The sequence below is a fragment of the Stegodyphus dumicola genome, chromosome 11, assembly GCF_044657685.1.
Source record: "Stegodyphus dumicola isolate Sdum_Otavi_A_Nest chromosome 11, ASM4465768v1".
NCBI classification, from domain to species: Eukaryota; Metazoa; Arthropoda; class Arachnida; order Araneae; family Eresidae; genus Stegodyphus; species Stegodyphus dumicola.
In genome coordinates, this window is record NC_140778.1 from 125,455,582 (window position 1) to 125,470,871 (window position 15,290).

At 34.0% G+C, this 15,290-nt stretch overlaps 1 protein-coding gene across 1 annotated transcript in view; it reads right to left on the reverse strand.

Moving 5' to 3' along the window:
• LOC118183671 (choline O-acetyltransferase-like) overlaps window positions 1–15,290 on the reverse strand; it is a 189,707-nt gene that overhangs the window by 43,032 nt on the left and 131,385 nt on the right. Inside the window, exons 8-9 of the mRNA XM_035353269.2 lie at window positions 6,618–6,755; window positions 6,404–6,526 (exon numbers count right to left, since the gene is read on the reverse strand). Of these exons, the coding sequence (XP_035209160.1) occupies window positions 6,404–6,526; window positions 6,618–6,755 (261 nt within the window). The remainder of the gene's footprint in view (window positions 1–6,403; window positions 6,527–6,617; window positions 6,756–15,290) is intronic.

The following is a 15,290-nucleotide window of genomic DNA, read 5'->3' on the forward strand; positions in this document are numbered from 1 at the left end:
AAAGTACAAACTAAAACAAATGGCGAATGAAAAGTGGTAACGTCAAGGACCACAAGGACGACGTACATTCGAACTGCTACCCAAGGCTGACGAAAATACCACAGTATCAACCTACTTCCTCACCCAGTACATATTGGGTCACGGTCCCTTCCCCAAGTATTTTTATGATCGCAAAATGGCTACGTCGGATAGATGCATATGCGGGGAAAGCAGAGCGGAAACCCTAAATATTACATGTTTCAGTGTCCGCTAACGTCAGCCCATCACATTCGCCATCCCACCGATACTGGAACAGAATTTAGAAGATTCATCATTAAGCACTGTAAAGTTTTCCAAAACATCAAAAATATTATAGATTTCCTACAACGCCAAGGAGTGGACCTGTGTCATCCATAACTTACAACCCAAAATAATCCTCTAAGTTCAGAAAATGCAACAATAAGAATATCCACTCTCACCCTCATACTATACAGGAGTGCCTTTAGAAAAAACACTTAAATATCTCCATTTATTGAAACAATCGTTACCTTTCTCATACTACTCAAACTACGAACTGTGAACTACTTCATACTGTGCAATGTGTGACAGATACAGCAGTACCAAGTACTCAATGCTATATACCATGAAATGAATTCATAAACTGTATGCTGAACTATGAACTGTACTATGATTGAACTTATAAACTGTGAACCGTGTAACAAAGAAACAACAAACCAACAACGAACCACGTTCCATAATCACTCCCCCCCCGCCAACAAAGCTCCAAACCGAAACACAAAATAAATATGTATATACATCTGTTAATAACTTATTGTATTTATTCATCCAACTGCAAAGTACCCGTGTAAAGTTTATCTTAGCCAATATTGTCTGCAATGCAAATTATACACCATTAATATATAACTGTGTATTATGAATGCTGCAATGTAAACAAATGCCCGAGCAGGGCGTTAGCATGCCCCGTCAGGGTGCACTTCCATAGATGGTTATTGCAGTGGGGCGATAACAGTTTTGTCCATGGTGATGTTTGGTGCTCCCTGTACTTCTTTCTGTCTGTCTGTCCACTAATTGATCGCACTGTGTATGGAGAGAAGGTATTTTGTATTTTGAAAATTGGATATAAAATATGTTTTTGATAATACGTGGAGTTGGTCCTAACATCTTTCTCCACTCTCTTTATTTTTAATTTGCCATTACATGAAAAACCAGCAACAATCATAAATCCCTAAAAATACGAACAATTTTCTTCGGAAAGAACAAAAACGTAGCCTCTCATCCATTGGTTGCTGCATGAAAACAAAACAGTCAAGTAGCAGACGACAATTTATCCTTTCAAAAATGCAGTCGCATTAAAAAAATTCGAAGCTAAAGAATTATTTTTTTACAGCAAAACAAAATCGTTTAAAAAGTGGGCTAACAACCTCTGTATCAGAAATTACGATTTATCTCTTACAAGACTACCGTTTATTTTTACGACTCTTGGCCTATAAGAATAATAACCTTGATGAATTAGATCGGGAAGGGGGGATAAATCAAGAGCGGTTTGTTAGAATACAGTGACGATCTGAAAGAATCGAATGGGCAGTGACATAGAGAGAATTGACACATTCGAAGCGTTAACTGCTTGGATTGATTCCTTTTTAAACTATAGTTTTAAGAGGGGTTATCTAAAATATATTTTCTGCATAGAATTAACAATAATATTCTAGAATAAAAATTTTCTAAAAGTTGCGAAATGATGAAAATTAAACTTATTTTTAATATGGGAAGATAAACATTCTTTTTTCCTGTAGAACAGAAATTGAAATTTCCTAGCAAGCTTCCAACATGAGTTCTCAGTGAGTGAACTTTAAAGAGCTACAGCTAGTTTTGGACGAATCAACGTTCTCTTAGTAAAATAAAAAGATTCTTTATATCAGTTAGCGAGCGAATGACACATCTGTACCTTGCAATGCAAGGATTCCCTCGAGACCAGCATTCAGAGATCCCGGGTTCAGCTCCAAATATGGGCAATGAACACTTCAATGTATTAAGCTCCTAAAATATTTATGTTCTTGTTCTTTTAATGTTTAAAATGCCATTCTCTTAATTTATATGTTATGTGTTGTGCCGAAGATTTGCTAATGGTGCAAAAGCTTTGTGTACTAATGTAAAAGTATATTGTATTAAATCACTCAAAATTTCTTGTGCATTAATCCGCTTAAAATTCCTTGTGTATTAAAACACTCAAAATTCCTTGTGTATTAAATCATTCAAATTTTCTCGTGTATTAATCCATTCAAAATTTATCGTATATTAATCCATTAAAAATTCCTTGTGTATTAAACCATTCAAAATTAGTGTATTAAATCATTTAAAATTCCTTGTATATTAATCCATTCAAAATTTAAGCAACGTTGTTCAAAAGTGTGAAATTTTTGGAATAGGGAATAGCTTTATAACAAATTATCATAGTTCCCTTTTGTACTTTTGTGGTGTGAGTGATTAGCACATCCAACCAACCTTAAAAGTTCTTCCGTTTTCTGCTATGAAATTATAAAAGCCTCTGCACAAGTGCTTGAAATAAAATATACTGAAGAGCAGTTCAACACCAGCTGGATTCAGTCGGCTAGGGTATCGTACCTCTTCTCCGTCTATCTATTAAGTTTTGGTGGCGTATCTAAGGAATTATCATATTCCTTTTTGTGGCGTAAGTAGTTAGCACGAGTAACCAAATTTTAGAAGTTGCTCCCGTTTCTTCTCTGTAAATATAAAGCGGCTGTACACATGTGCTGGACATAAAATGTAGCGAAGGGCAGGTGAACCCCACTTGGATTCAGTTGGCTGGGTCTTGCGCCTCTCTCCAGTCGCCTATTAAGTTTTTGGTGTATGATCTAAGGAATTATTCATTCCCTCGTGAGTGCTTTGTGTGTTTAAGTAACTAACGCGTCTGAAGGCGATAATGGTCAGAATCCCGCATATGGCATAATAAATGCTTTCTTATCTCCATACTCAAATAAGTATAATATTCTCTATACGGCATACATAATCAAATTCATTTCCCGTTGCTGATTATAAGAACTGCTGGAATTAACTGAAGATAGAATGTAGTACAAATTTTCAAAGGTAGCTGTAGATCACAATAAGTTATTTAACATTTGTAAAACTAGATTTCAGTTAAAATTAGTGCGTGATATTTGCAACCAACGATGCTCATAAAGGTCATGGCCAAAAAGCTTATTGATATCAGCGTCGTTGTAGAGGAGACACAAAAGTAAAATATTTCTTACGTTCAAAGCGGCTTCAATACCGAATCCTGGTTAAACGAATCTAAAAAACGCCCTCTCAACTTCAAAGCGAAACAGGAAACAATCCACACGAAGTCGGAAACGAGTTTCCCAACAAAGTTACTTATTAATATTCAAACACATGTTGCTCGCATCTTCTCTGCCTCCGCCTACACCCCTCTTTCATTCCAGGAAATGCGAAATCCCAACGCTCATTAACTTAGTAATTGACTAAACGGGCAAGGGTGAACACAGTGGCGGTTACGGGTCTGGTGTCTGTCACTACTTGCGCGAGGCAAAATCACAGCTAATTTCGCAAAGAGCGGGAAGGAAGGACGAGGGGTGACGTATTTTCTACCGCACAGAGCCGTTGCATAATAGAAGATTTTACAGCATGCGATAGATACAAAGGATGGAGTGTGAAGTTATCGTCTGCAGTTTATGCGAGGATTGTGCTTTCTGAAGTGGCGGCTGATTACGAAAATTAAGAAAGCACTTTGAATGCTGCAATTTTATGTAGGTGAAAGATTTAAATGCTATATATAACTTGTAGTATTCAAATCTGTGCGCGTCTGTTTGTTTGTTTGTGGCATCATCTCCTCCGGAACGACAGAGAGTTAGAGTTTCAGGAGACGTAACTCCGCATTCCAAAAATTCATGAGAAGCCATTTTGACTATTCCCATTTTCGTACCACTTTAATCAACAGAGATATTAATTAAAAACTCTGAAACGCTAATTTTTATGCTTGCGAGTGGCAACGGTCTACGGAGTAGCTGGAGATAGAAATGCTTTATTTCGTTGCCACTGCTCGCTTTCAAAGATAGAATTTGTTAATAAAAAAATTGTACGTTTTAAAAAATATAAAATAAAAGAAAATCTGAAATTTTTCAGATTTTAAATTACGTCCAAAGGGGCGTTTTCTTAACATATTGTGTGTTACCTTTATTTATTAAATATCACGTTCTTCGCACTTAAATCATAAAATTCAGTTCAACAGCAATGTCCCAACATAATTTTAAATTGAGCATATCCTTAGAATTTCCGATACACAGTCTCGCGCACTGCAGATAAAAATATTTTTTCTGTACAACGTTGCCATTGCTCGCTTTAAAATTTCTCGAGTTTGTTAATAAAAAATTCGTTAAAGTTTTACAAAATATGAAATCGATTATAAAACAAATTCCAAATTTCAAATTTGGGCTTCCAGAGTAAACTTTCAAAACGTACCTTTCGCCCAGCCATAACACGCTCTAAAATCACCTTTCAGAAGCTTCGTTAAAATATCACTTCTTTCTACCTTAATTTGAATAAACGGCCGCTGTCTAATGAGATACATTCCGATGACCTCATTGATCACGTGACTTATGTATACCTTTTATAAACAAACAATGCAGATGACCTCAGAGATCACGTGACTTATGTACAGCTAATGCAACAAGCAAGGTCATTCTTCCTCTTCTTCTCTTGCGGAATGTATCTCATTAGCTTTCTAGCAGAAAAGCGTGGGTAAAACAAGAATAAAAGGAAAGTTACTTTAAATGTGGTAATACGGTATTATTATAATGCTTAAGTATGGGTGCTAGAAGACAAAAATCTTCAAAAAATGGCGATTTGGGATTTTTACATTACCAAATTCTCTACACATTTGGCTTTCGAAAAATACCACGCTGAATCTGTATGAAAATTAGAACTGTAAGAAATTTAGTTTTAATTTATCATCGAATGCTTTGATAAATGAGGATTTTTTACAGAAAAATGTGTTTTTTCTGTAAATGCGATTTTTTTTTATACAGGATGTACTTTTTCTCAGGAACTACTGCTCACAGGTATGTAAACATTTTAATATTTACTGAAAAGAGCGTTTTGTGATAAATTAAGAAAAAAATTACAAATTATATTTTGGGAGAAAAGAGATAAATATTACTATGCCTAGTACAAATATTCTATAAATTACTCTAGACTCCAAATATTTCAAATGCTCATTTCATTATTATCAGATAGGTGTATTTTAATTACACAATAAAATTCAAACGCGTATCTACACAGATTTTGAGAAAACGTATATAGAAAATTTAAATAATTAAATTTTAGATGGTAGAATCATAGCGTGTTCCGCCTGCTGAAAGTCACGTTGCTATTTCATTCTTGCGACAGCAGTTTATTTGTGACGTTGCCATTACGCTTGTCACACCGATATTAGGTCGAAACCAGCATAGGCATTTTCTGTCTATGTAGCTTTTGGCTTACTATTAACTTAGTTTAATTCAATTCATTACGTTTTTGAGTTAAGCCATAAATGCTGGCCGTTTCTGTAAGCGCAAGATGTGCCTTATGTTAATCTGGAGTTAAATATAAAAGGGTCTTTTACATCCTTCACAGCTTCTGTTGTCATTTCCAAGACACAGCTTTAAGTCACTTACGTCATAGGTAGAGTTCTCAAAGAGAACGAGACTCTAAGGAGTTATTAACGAAATGGCTGTGTTGTGTAGCTTTATGCTGTTGGTTTTAATTGATTTAATTTGATATTTAATTTTAATCTGTGTAGCTGATTTAACTTTAGATTTAAAAGTGGTTTTTTAAAAGTTATTATTCTGAGTTTCATTTATTGACCTGTTTCAAGAATTTGGTTTAAGAATTAAGGAACTTTGTTTGAATTGCAAATGTTTTATGTAATTCGTAACGGTTTTTGCTTAATTTTTCTTGTAATTTTTTTGTTTCAAAATGATAAAAATCTCATAAGTCGAAAATTACCAGCTGAGTCAGAAACTAGTGATTCATGATTTATTTTACAAAATTAGGGAAGAAAAATTAAAGCAAAAAAAAACTCAATCAGCCAAGTTTTCAAGTTCAAAGAAAAAGTAAAATAATAATTAAGTTTTCCGAAAACAATTAAACCAGATAAAGTTTTCACATTCCTTTACTTATTCATTAAATTTTGAGAAGCCACTTTGAATATTTAAAAAATATTAGTTTGAAATATATCCAACAGATGGCGCCACTGATTTTATCTTCGAAAATCATAGAATTCTTTATTTGTTCAAAAACTTGTTGCTAGACATCATGCCACTGAGCTACTAAATTATTTGCAGTAATTTAGGTTAAGAAAACTACCATATGATAGGACAGATAAACGTACTTATAATAAGTAAGTTGGAGGGCTACTTGTATGAAAGCATCAGGGCTTATTTTGTGGCTTTTGATGAATTCTTTACCATATTTCTCAAAACGATGGACAAACAAATCTAGATCTTTGCACAGCCTGAAGAAGAAACAGAAAATAAAAAATCAGTAGAAAGAATTTTGTATAGGAAAAAAAAGCAGTATAGAAGATTTAATGAAAGGTGACGAACTTGTTCATTTTCTTCCCAGCTTCCTGGATGGCAGACGATATTTCATCATCTATTTCCCAGTTCAGAGAGATCGGCGGCCGTGTAGTAGAGGGTAAAGACGAGTTGGGTTGTACTTCACTGCTGTTCTGTTCCAGTGATCTGAAAAAGAATATTATTTTTTAAAATGATTTTTAATGCGAAAAAAAAATAAAAAAATAAAGGAATGTTAACTGAAATCTTAGCGCTAATAATATAGCACTTTAAGAAGGCCACTATACTATAGTTACTGGCGCATTCGGTTATTGAGAGTAAAACATCTGTTAAAAATATACATTTATGATGCTTGTTGTTTTAGGAATAAAGATTATAGCACAAACTGAATGTAATTTGAATAACATTTAAAAATGCTTTAATTCCATTCAGAAATTTTCTGGTAAGCTTTTCAGTCAGTCGTTTACTGTAAATGCTGTTTCCTTGCATTAATGTAATTAGTACAGGTAAATTTACTCTCAAGTTTATCAGAGGGTTGTGTTTGGAGTTTTGAAGCATCTGTTGCAGTTAACAAAGCGTTCAGCAACTAAATTAACTTTGTCGAGACTTGGACGTAATCTCAAAATGTGAATCATATAACTTTCAAAGATCAGATGTTTTTACAGACGAGTTTAACTATAATACCATAACATTGGATATTAACCATATGTAAATAATAGGATCTCGAAATTACGTAATCGAGCAGGGAAATAAATTGAAATATCGTCAGAGAAAGTTTGCAATTAAGGAAATTAGAACGGAATACAAAGAAGAAAAGCAAAACAAGAAGCCGTTAAGAAAAAATCTGAAGTGGATACCAAATGAATTCCTTGAACGGCCTATTAAATTATGAACATTTTTTACTGCACTTCATCTAAAATTATATTTCTCATTCTATTAAATCGGATCTCACTTCGCCACAAAGCAAAAACGCATGAAAACTCAAAACATCTTCATTAAAATTCGTAAAGTGCAGAAAAACCTAAAACACCAAATATAGTTAAAAACAATTAAAAAACAATTTCAGTAAATAAATTTAGAATTTCTGTGGAAAAACAAGAACTTCGGCCAAGAAGGCAGAAAGACAAAATTTTCGGTGTACAAAACTGAACTTCAATGAATAATGACAGCCTCGTTAGGTCTAACGCCACATTTTAATTCTCAATTCTCGTAATTCTACAACTATTTCATGCAGATTAAATAAAGATTAATCTGAAAAGTTTCAGTTTTAAATTACGTCAAAAGGGGCGTTTTTTTAACATTTTGTGTATTTCCTTTATTTATTAAATATTATGTTCTTCGCATTTAAACCATAAAATTCAGTTCAACAACAATATCGTAAAATAATTTCAAATTGTGCATGTCTTTAGAATTTCCGATACGCAGCCTAGCGCGCTGGAGATAAAAATTATTTTTCTGTACAACGTTGCCATTGCTCGCTTTGAAATCCTTGATTTTGTTAATCAAGAATTCCTTAAAGTTTTACAAAATATGAAATCGATAATAAAACAAATTCCAAATTTCAAATTTTGGTTTCCAGATGCTCATATTCGCAGCAGGATTACGTCATTCAAAATTGGATGGCTCTAAGTACCGTTGTTATGCGAGAAACAGACATACATTTACGCAGATTCTTCATTATTTAATTTCTTCAAATATAATACAGGGCGATAATATTTTGTGGCAACAGTTTGAAAAGTGAAACGGACATTCAGAGTGATTCGACGCAAAATCGCAAAACGAAAACAATAGTCTCTCAGGCATAAAGCTTCTTTGGACTAACAAAACTTTAACTGGAACATAAGAACAACATAATTATGTTACTTTTAAAGGAGAAGTGCACAATTTACCAATATATAAGGATTTAAAAGAAATAAATGGGGCAGTTGTATATTTTCTGTTCTACTTGGGCGACTGACAAAATTCAAATTGGGTTTTTCAAGTCTTGAAAGAGCAATTTAGGATATGTGTTATATTTATGTATAGCTTTCCTTAATAGAGGCATTTTGACACAAAATCGGACTTCTTCTGAAATGACGTGCCGATTGTTTTCCATATTTCGATTCTAGGACTCAAATTATGCATAAATATTAAATATTCCAAACTTTGGTGCGAAATTTACGGAGAAACTCAAGTATTTATCTTGGCATCAAAAATTTATCTTTTTTCAATTTGCGCCAAGAATAATTCACCTGGTGAAATTCTTAATTTAAGCATTTATCTTGGCATCAACAACTCAAGCATTTATCTTAATTATCTCAAGCATTTATCTTGGCATCAAAAATCAAGGCATCAAAAATCTTGGCAATCTTCGCATCAAAAATCAATCAAATGCTTAATTAACTCAAGCATTTATCTTGGCATCAAAAATCAAAATTTTATTTTTTTTCAATTTGCGCCAAGAATAATTCACTTGGCGAAATTTTTAATTTATAGCAACGTATTTCCTTTCACTTTGTTTAATTGTATACGAGTGGTAAAAGTCATCTTTCATACTGTTACGAATTTGGTATTTAAAAAGCTAATGTTAGTTCAATTACAAATTAAATGGTTTTATTTCTCGCGCAGTGCAGCGCGTGACGAATATTAAAAGAAAGCTAAGCCGGAAAATTGAAAATACAAGAGCGCGTGCATTAAATAAATAAATATCTCTTTTTGATTTCGAGAAAGTACTGGAAAATTCTAGCGCGTGATTTTAAAATCTTATAAAAGGAGGAAAACATCTCAGTTTGCAGTAGTTGCTTAGTTTGTTGTTGTTTAGAAAACTGCTGTTGTTGATTATAGCGAATTCGCGGATTAGCGTTCTTTAGCTGTTATGAATTACGTTCTATTGTACATTTGAGTAGTTAAAAGATAACTACTGTGAGATATTGTAATACTGCATGATAATTTGAGAAAATTTAAGCATTTTTGTTGTGATAATAATACATTTTTGTTCATTTTTCATCGGATTTGTGCATTCATTTCATAACGAACCCGTACGCACGCAACAATACTTTCAAATAATTTTAACAATGTGCTTAAATCACATTTGGCGTTATTGTCGCTTGTAACACATATGCGAAATTTCAAAACGCACCAATATATTAATTCGTGTATATGTTAGAAAATTTTGAATAAAAGACTCTAATTTTTTTCAGGTGTGCCTAGAAATACATCTACTTTAAGATGATGCTAAAAGTTTTATAGGCTATCACACAAAACATTTTCGAAAAATTTACAAAAAATATTTTAAAATATGAATTTCAAAAATATCATAAAAAATGTGCGAATTATATTTGGATTAAGCCTGAATTTCGATTTCTGAAAGAAGGAATCAAATAAGTTTAACAAAAAAAAAAAGAGATGTTAATAAATATATATCAAACTCAATTAACATAGAGAAGCTAAAATTTTCAGAGCTAATTTTTTAAAAACTACTCTTTCGATTTTTACAAAACTTGGCAGTTTGGCATCGTCTGAGTCGTAGAATCGAAATATGGAAAAACATTCGCATGCCGTTGCAGAAAAAGTCTGACTTATGTCAAAACACCTACATTAGAAAAACGCTGTATATAAATCTAATACATATCCTAAATCACGTTGTCTAGACATGAGAAACGCAAGTTGAATTCGCCAATCGGCCCAGTGGAACGGGAAGAGATAGAACTGTCCCATTTTGTTTTGCGAAGCGTACGTACGTACGTACGACATCGCGGAATGTCTCTTCTGAAAACATTTTAAATCCAGTTTACAATCGGTTTTGAAAGAAAAGGAAATGCCTTTATTCTGCCCTTACATACATATGAGACGTACTTTGGAACGTATTATATGCAAGTTTCAAATGTTAGTTTCTCGTGTTGCATGGCATCAAAGACGAAGCATTTTCTGTCTCTGCATACCTTCGTGGTGTAGCTGGAAGCACACTCGATACGTATTCGGGAGGTCCTGGGTTCAAATTCCGGCAAGGGCACTGGGGATATTTCACGTCTCCAGCATAAAAAAAGCCTAATGACTCTACCGTGGCGCCTTAACTAAAATGGGAGTGGGTTATCATTCGCCACCACCAAGATTTGGCGACTGGCGTCCTTAATCCTCAGTCGTCTTTTAAAAAGGGGTATGTAAGGTATTTTTGTCCTCCTTTCCGCAAACCTTCGTGGTGTAGTCGGAAGCATACACGATACGCATTCGAGGGGTTCTGAGTTTAAATCCCGAGAGGGCACTGTGGATTTCTTCAGTTTCCTGACATCGGAAAAGTGACTCTACAAGTGTATCAGTATGAATCAGCAAATTGCATTGCTTGTATTATGCAATCAGTGGAATTTCTGGAACCATTTGTACATTAAATTTGTGTTTTTTTTTTAATTGGCAGAATATGTAAAATCAACAAATACGAAATAAATAATTAAGAACATTTTTTTAAAAAAAATGTGAAAGCATTCAGATTTTACATTACTCCCAAAGGGGCGTTTTCTAACGCCCCTTTGTGTGTTAACTTTATTTGTTAAATATTGTTACGAAATGTCCATGCGCGGTAAGATGGCTTCCCCGTAAAGCAGGTTTAGGGTTGCCAGAAAATGGCAGGGGAAGGCAGAGTTGCCACATTTGGCGAGAAAATTGGCGATATGCCTCAGACGGGTGGAGAACCTTCTGGAACGAATTCTTAATGGTTTAGCCCAGAATTTTCTCAAACACAAGCCAAAAGCTACATAACCCTGCTGGTACGCGGAGAGTCAGTCAGTGCGGAGTCTATCGAATTGATAGTCAGTCAGTGAGTCCTAGTCCAGTCAGTTAAGAGTCAGTGAGCGAGTGTCTCGAAGTATAGTGCCGAGTTGGTCGTCGAGTGCATCGAGAGAGTCTCTTAATGTATCGCGAGTTAGTGCGTTGTCGAGTTTCATCTTACGGTGTGTTAAGCTCCGAGAACGACTGAACTGAGTCGGGAGCTGCACTCTAGTGTATCGTCGAGTTGTAGCGTGGAGAGTCTCTAGAATACGTAGAGTCCCGAGAAGGACAGAGCCGAGTCGGGAGCTGTACTCTGGTGCTTGTGAGAATAGTAATTTCTCACACCACACAGTTCATCATCATCGCAACATTAATCGTAATCGTGGAACTGCACGTGTGTATATAAACAGCGGTCAGACTGGTTTTTCCCTCTCTTCGCCCCTTTCCTTCCTTCGCTCGCTTGACTGTCATGGAAGTTGCACGATATGCGGGTTTGTGTTCCTGCATATCTCGCTGATGGAGTTTCGTCGTTCCTGCATACTCGCTGATGGAGTGCTGTCCTTTTTTTTTGCATTAAAAGAAGCAGAGCTAAGATATTGCAATATCTTTAAATGAAAACGCTTAGTTTAAAAGTCAATCTGTCTTGCTGCCGTGATAACGTTCTAAAACATCTAAAGCAGATTATCAATATGTGTTCGTCTCAAGAAAGTGCATTGTCCGCGGTGTGTCTGCACCTGGAGATTTCAGTGTGCTAAAAGGAATGTGAAAGAAAAAAAAAATCTGATGTGTACACCACATGACTTCCTTGTACGGAATATTAAATTATACGCAATTTTTCTTGCATTTTATTTAAACGTATTAGATTGAATTAAACCTACTTCTCCGACAGCGTATAAACCACAATAGAATAAATGTATTCTTTAAAAATTCACTTTGTTTACCATAGCGACAGTCTGGCACTAGGTTTACTTAACAGGATTATATTTCATTCATATTACAACTCAGAATGCACAAAATGTATATCATTTAAAGAATTATCTAATCGTTGCCACATGTTCTATTCAAATACTATAATAAAGCTAGAACTATGTATAAAAGCAATTAAGCAAACAAAACAAAAAAGAAACAGTTTTTCACAGACGATTGAGTATTTCTCATTTAATTAATTCAGTTCTCACTTCGCGAGAAGGCAAAAATACATAAAAACTCAAAATATCTATATTAAAAATTACGAAGTAAATCTCAAACGCTTATTTCCTCGAAAAAATTCCAGAAAGTATTAAGCATGATTTAATTGGCAATAATAAATGAATGCGTTATCTTTGTTGTTGCGAAGCTAAGTTTCTCTAGATTGGCAACAAATCCACTAGTCTCCTGTTTCAAATGTAAACATCAATGGCCGCCATTAAAAACAGGCTTAGCGGCAATTAAACAACTTTAAAATTGCTGATAATTCTAAAAATATTGCACACAGATTTACTAAAGGCATAAAATCCTTAACCGGAAGAAGAAACAACGTAATTAAATTATTTTTAAAGCCAAAAATGTACAATTTACAAACATATAAGAGTAAAGAAACTGAGATCACTGAGCCGGGTAACAGAGTGGATATATTATATAAATATATTTATATACGTTTGGTGCGGCCGATTGCAACCAAAATACAAGGTGCACATCTATATGTTATAGCAGTCCTATATACAAAATTTCAACGTTCTGAGGCTACTCGTTTTTGAGTTATGCGAGCACGTACGTACTTACGTTCGTACAGACGCCACGGAAAATTCTCTTCAGAATTAATTTTAAAGCAGTTTTATAATTTTTTGAAGAAAAAGAGTATTTTATTCTGTCCTTACGTACAAATATCACCCAAAAACATTGTTAAATTGCATTCGATAGCGGTCAAAATGGATATTTTCGTTGAAGTATGCTGCCTAAAACGTTTCGCGATTACAATACTTCCTTTTTACTTCGTACAAGGAAGTAAAAAAAAAAGATCTTGGAAGTGTGTAAAAATCCTATGAGCACGTTACGTATTTAATATAAAATGAATTACTGCGTAGATAAACAATAAGACCAGATTGTGATTTGTTTGCTAATCTTAAATTTACGACGCCGTTCTATTTTAGGTTCTCACGTTTAGTGTTCTAAGTTATTGTTCCATTTTAGGTTCTCACGTTTAGTGTTCTAAGTTATTGTATTCTGATTATTTGTAGGTGCTATGTGATCAATGTTATATATTTAATCTAGAGAATGTTTCTGATAAAATAAATGTGAGATTAAGAAAAGGAAATTTGTCTCCTCAAGTCTCATACATGTGAGTTATTGGGTAACTAAATTATTTGATTATTCTTGATACTAGGTTTTAATATGCAATGCACTGACCACTAAGAATTCAAGCCAGTAAATATTGGGCATGTGTGAATTGATTAAGAACTTCTAGAAATTTATTTAATTAGATTGCCACGTTACAACACCACCTAATTGTGTACCCCACTAGAGTGCTTTGTCCTGAAGCTGTCTGCACCGTAATAGCCTGATAGCGTGAAGGCTGAGTCGCTGATTGTTTCAACAATATTATGTTCTTTGCACTTAAACCATAAAATTCAGTTCAGCAGCAATGTAGCAAAATAATTTTAAAATGAGCCTACGTTTAGAATTTCTGATACACAATGTCGCGCGCTGGAAATAAATTTTTTTTTCTGTACAGTGTTGCCATTGCTCGCTTTTAAACCGTTGACTTTGTTAATCAAAAATTCTTTAATGTCTGACAAAATATGAAATAGATAAAACAATTCGAAATTCAAAATTTGGTTTTCTAGGTGCACATGTTCGGGTGGAGGATAACGTTGTTCACAATTTAATATCTCGAGTTACCGTTGTTCTTTCACAATGCGAGAAACATATATATACTCATGCAGATTCTTCATTATTTAATTTCTTTAAATATAATACAGAGCTTAATATTTAGTGGCAACAGTTTAAAAAGTGATTCGCCGTTTGTAGTGAATCAGCACAATATGCCAGAAAGAAATTAATAGCCCTTTTGGGCAAATTACCCTTTGGGTTTAATAAAGAAATAAATTGGAAACTCAACGTCAGTATTCAAAATCCATTGGGTCTAGGTTACGTTATCTTTTTACTGTGCAGCGAATTCACATACTCACATTCTTTACCTCATAACATTAAAGTTTATCGCTTCCTGTAATAGTAAAACACATTCCATTAAAAAGCACCTGTGGCTATGCACTGATGTTACATTACTTACGACCATAGCAATACATTTACTAAAATTTTATCTCAAATTATTTCACGGCTTTTGAAGGCGTTTGATTGATCTTTGAGTCGTTTCATTAATGAGGAAGGATTACTGTAATTTCCACGCCCATTTTCAGTTCAGTGCTTTTATGTTGCTTTGTTGCTGAGTCATATAATGGATCAAATTTAATTTATATGAAAATTAAGCACAAATACCTTTCAGCATCAATTTAATTTTATGTTTGGTTAGATCGTAGTTTCTTTTAGCAAAAGTAAATGAGCTTCCTGCATGTTTTCTTCGTCTTGGCAAGACGCCAGCTGTCTTGAAGTTAATTTCATCACCTTTGAGGAAATTAGTTTTCGCATTGAATTTTTAATTACAGGATTTAATCAGATAATCTCTAATGCATTTTTGGATAATTAGTGTCGCTGCAATTGCCTAGAGATTTGTGTTATCTTCTCATCTGGGAAGATAAGACGAATTGTTTCCCATCTAGCGAATTAGTTTGGAACAATGATTCTTTTATGTGGTTGTAAGTAGAGATATCACGTGGTGATATCATGTTTAAGATTTCAATTAATGTGCTTGATTGTAATTAATAATACGGCAGACGCATTTATTATGATTGCATTCATTATGTTAAGTCTTTGTGTTTTATTTACCATTTAAATGCGTCTCTTTTTGAATATTTATGCGCTGTTTCA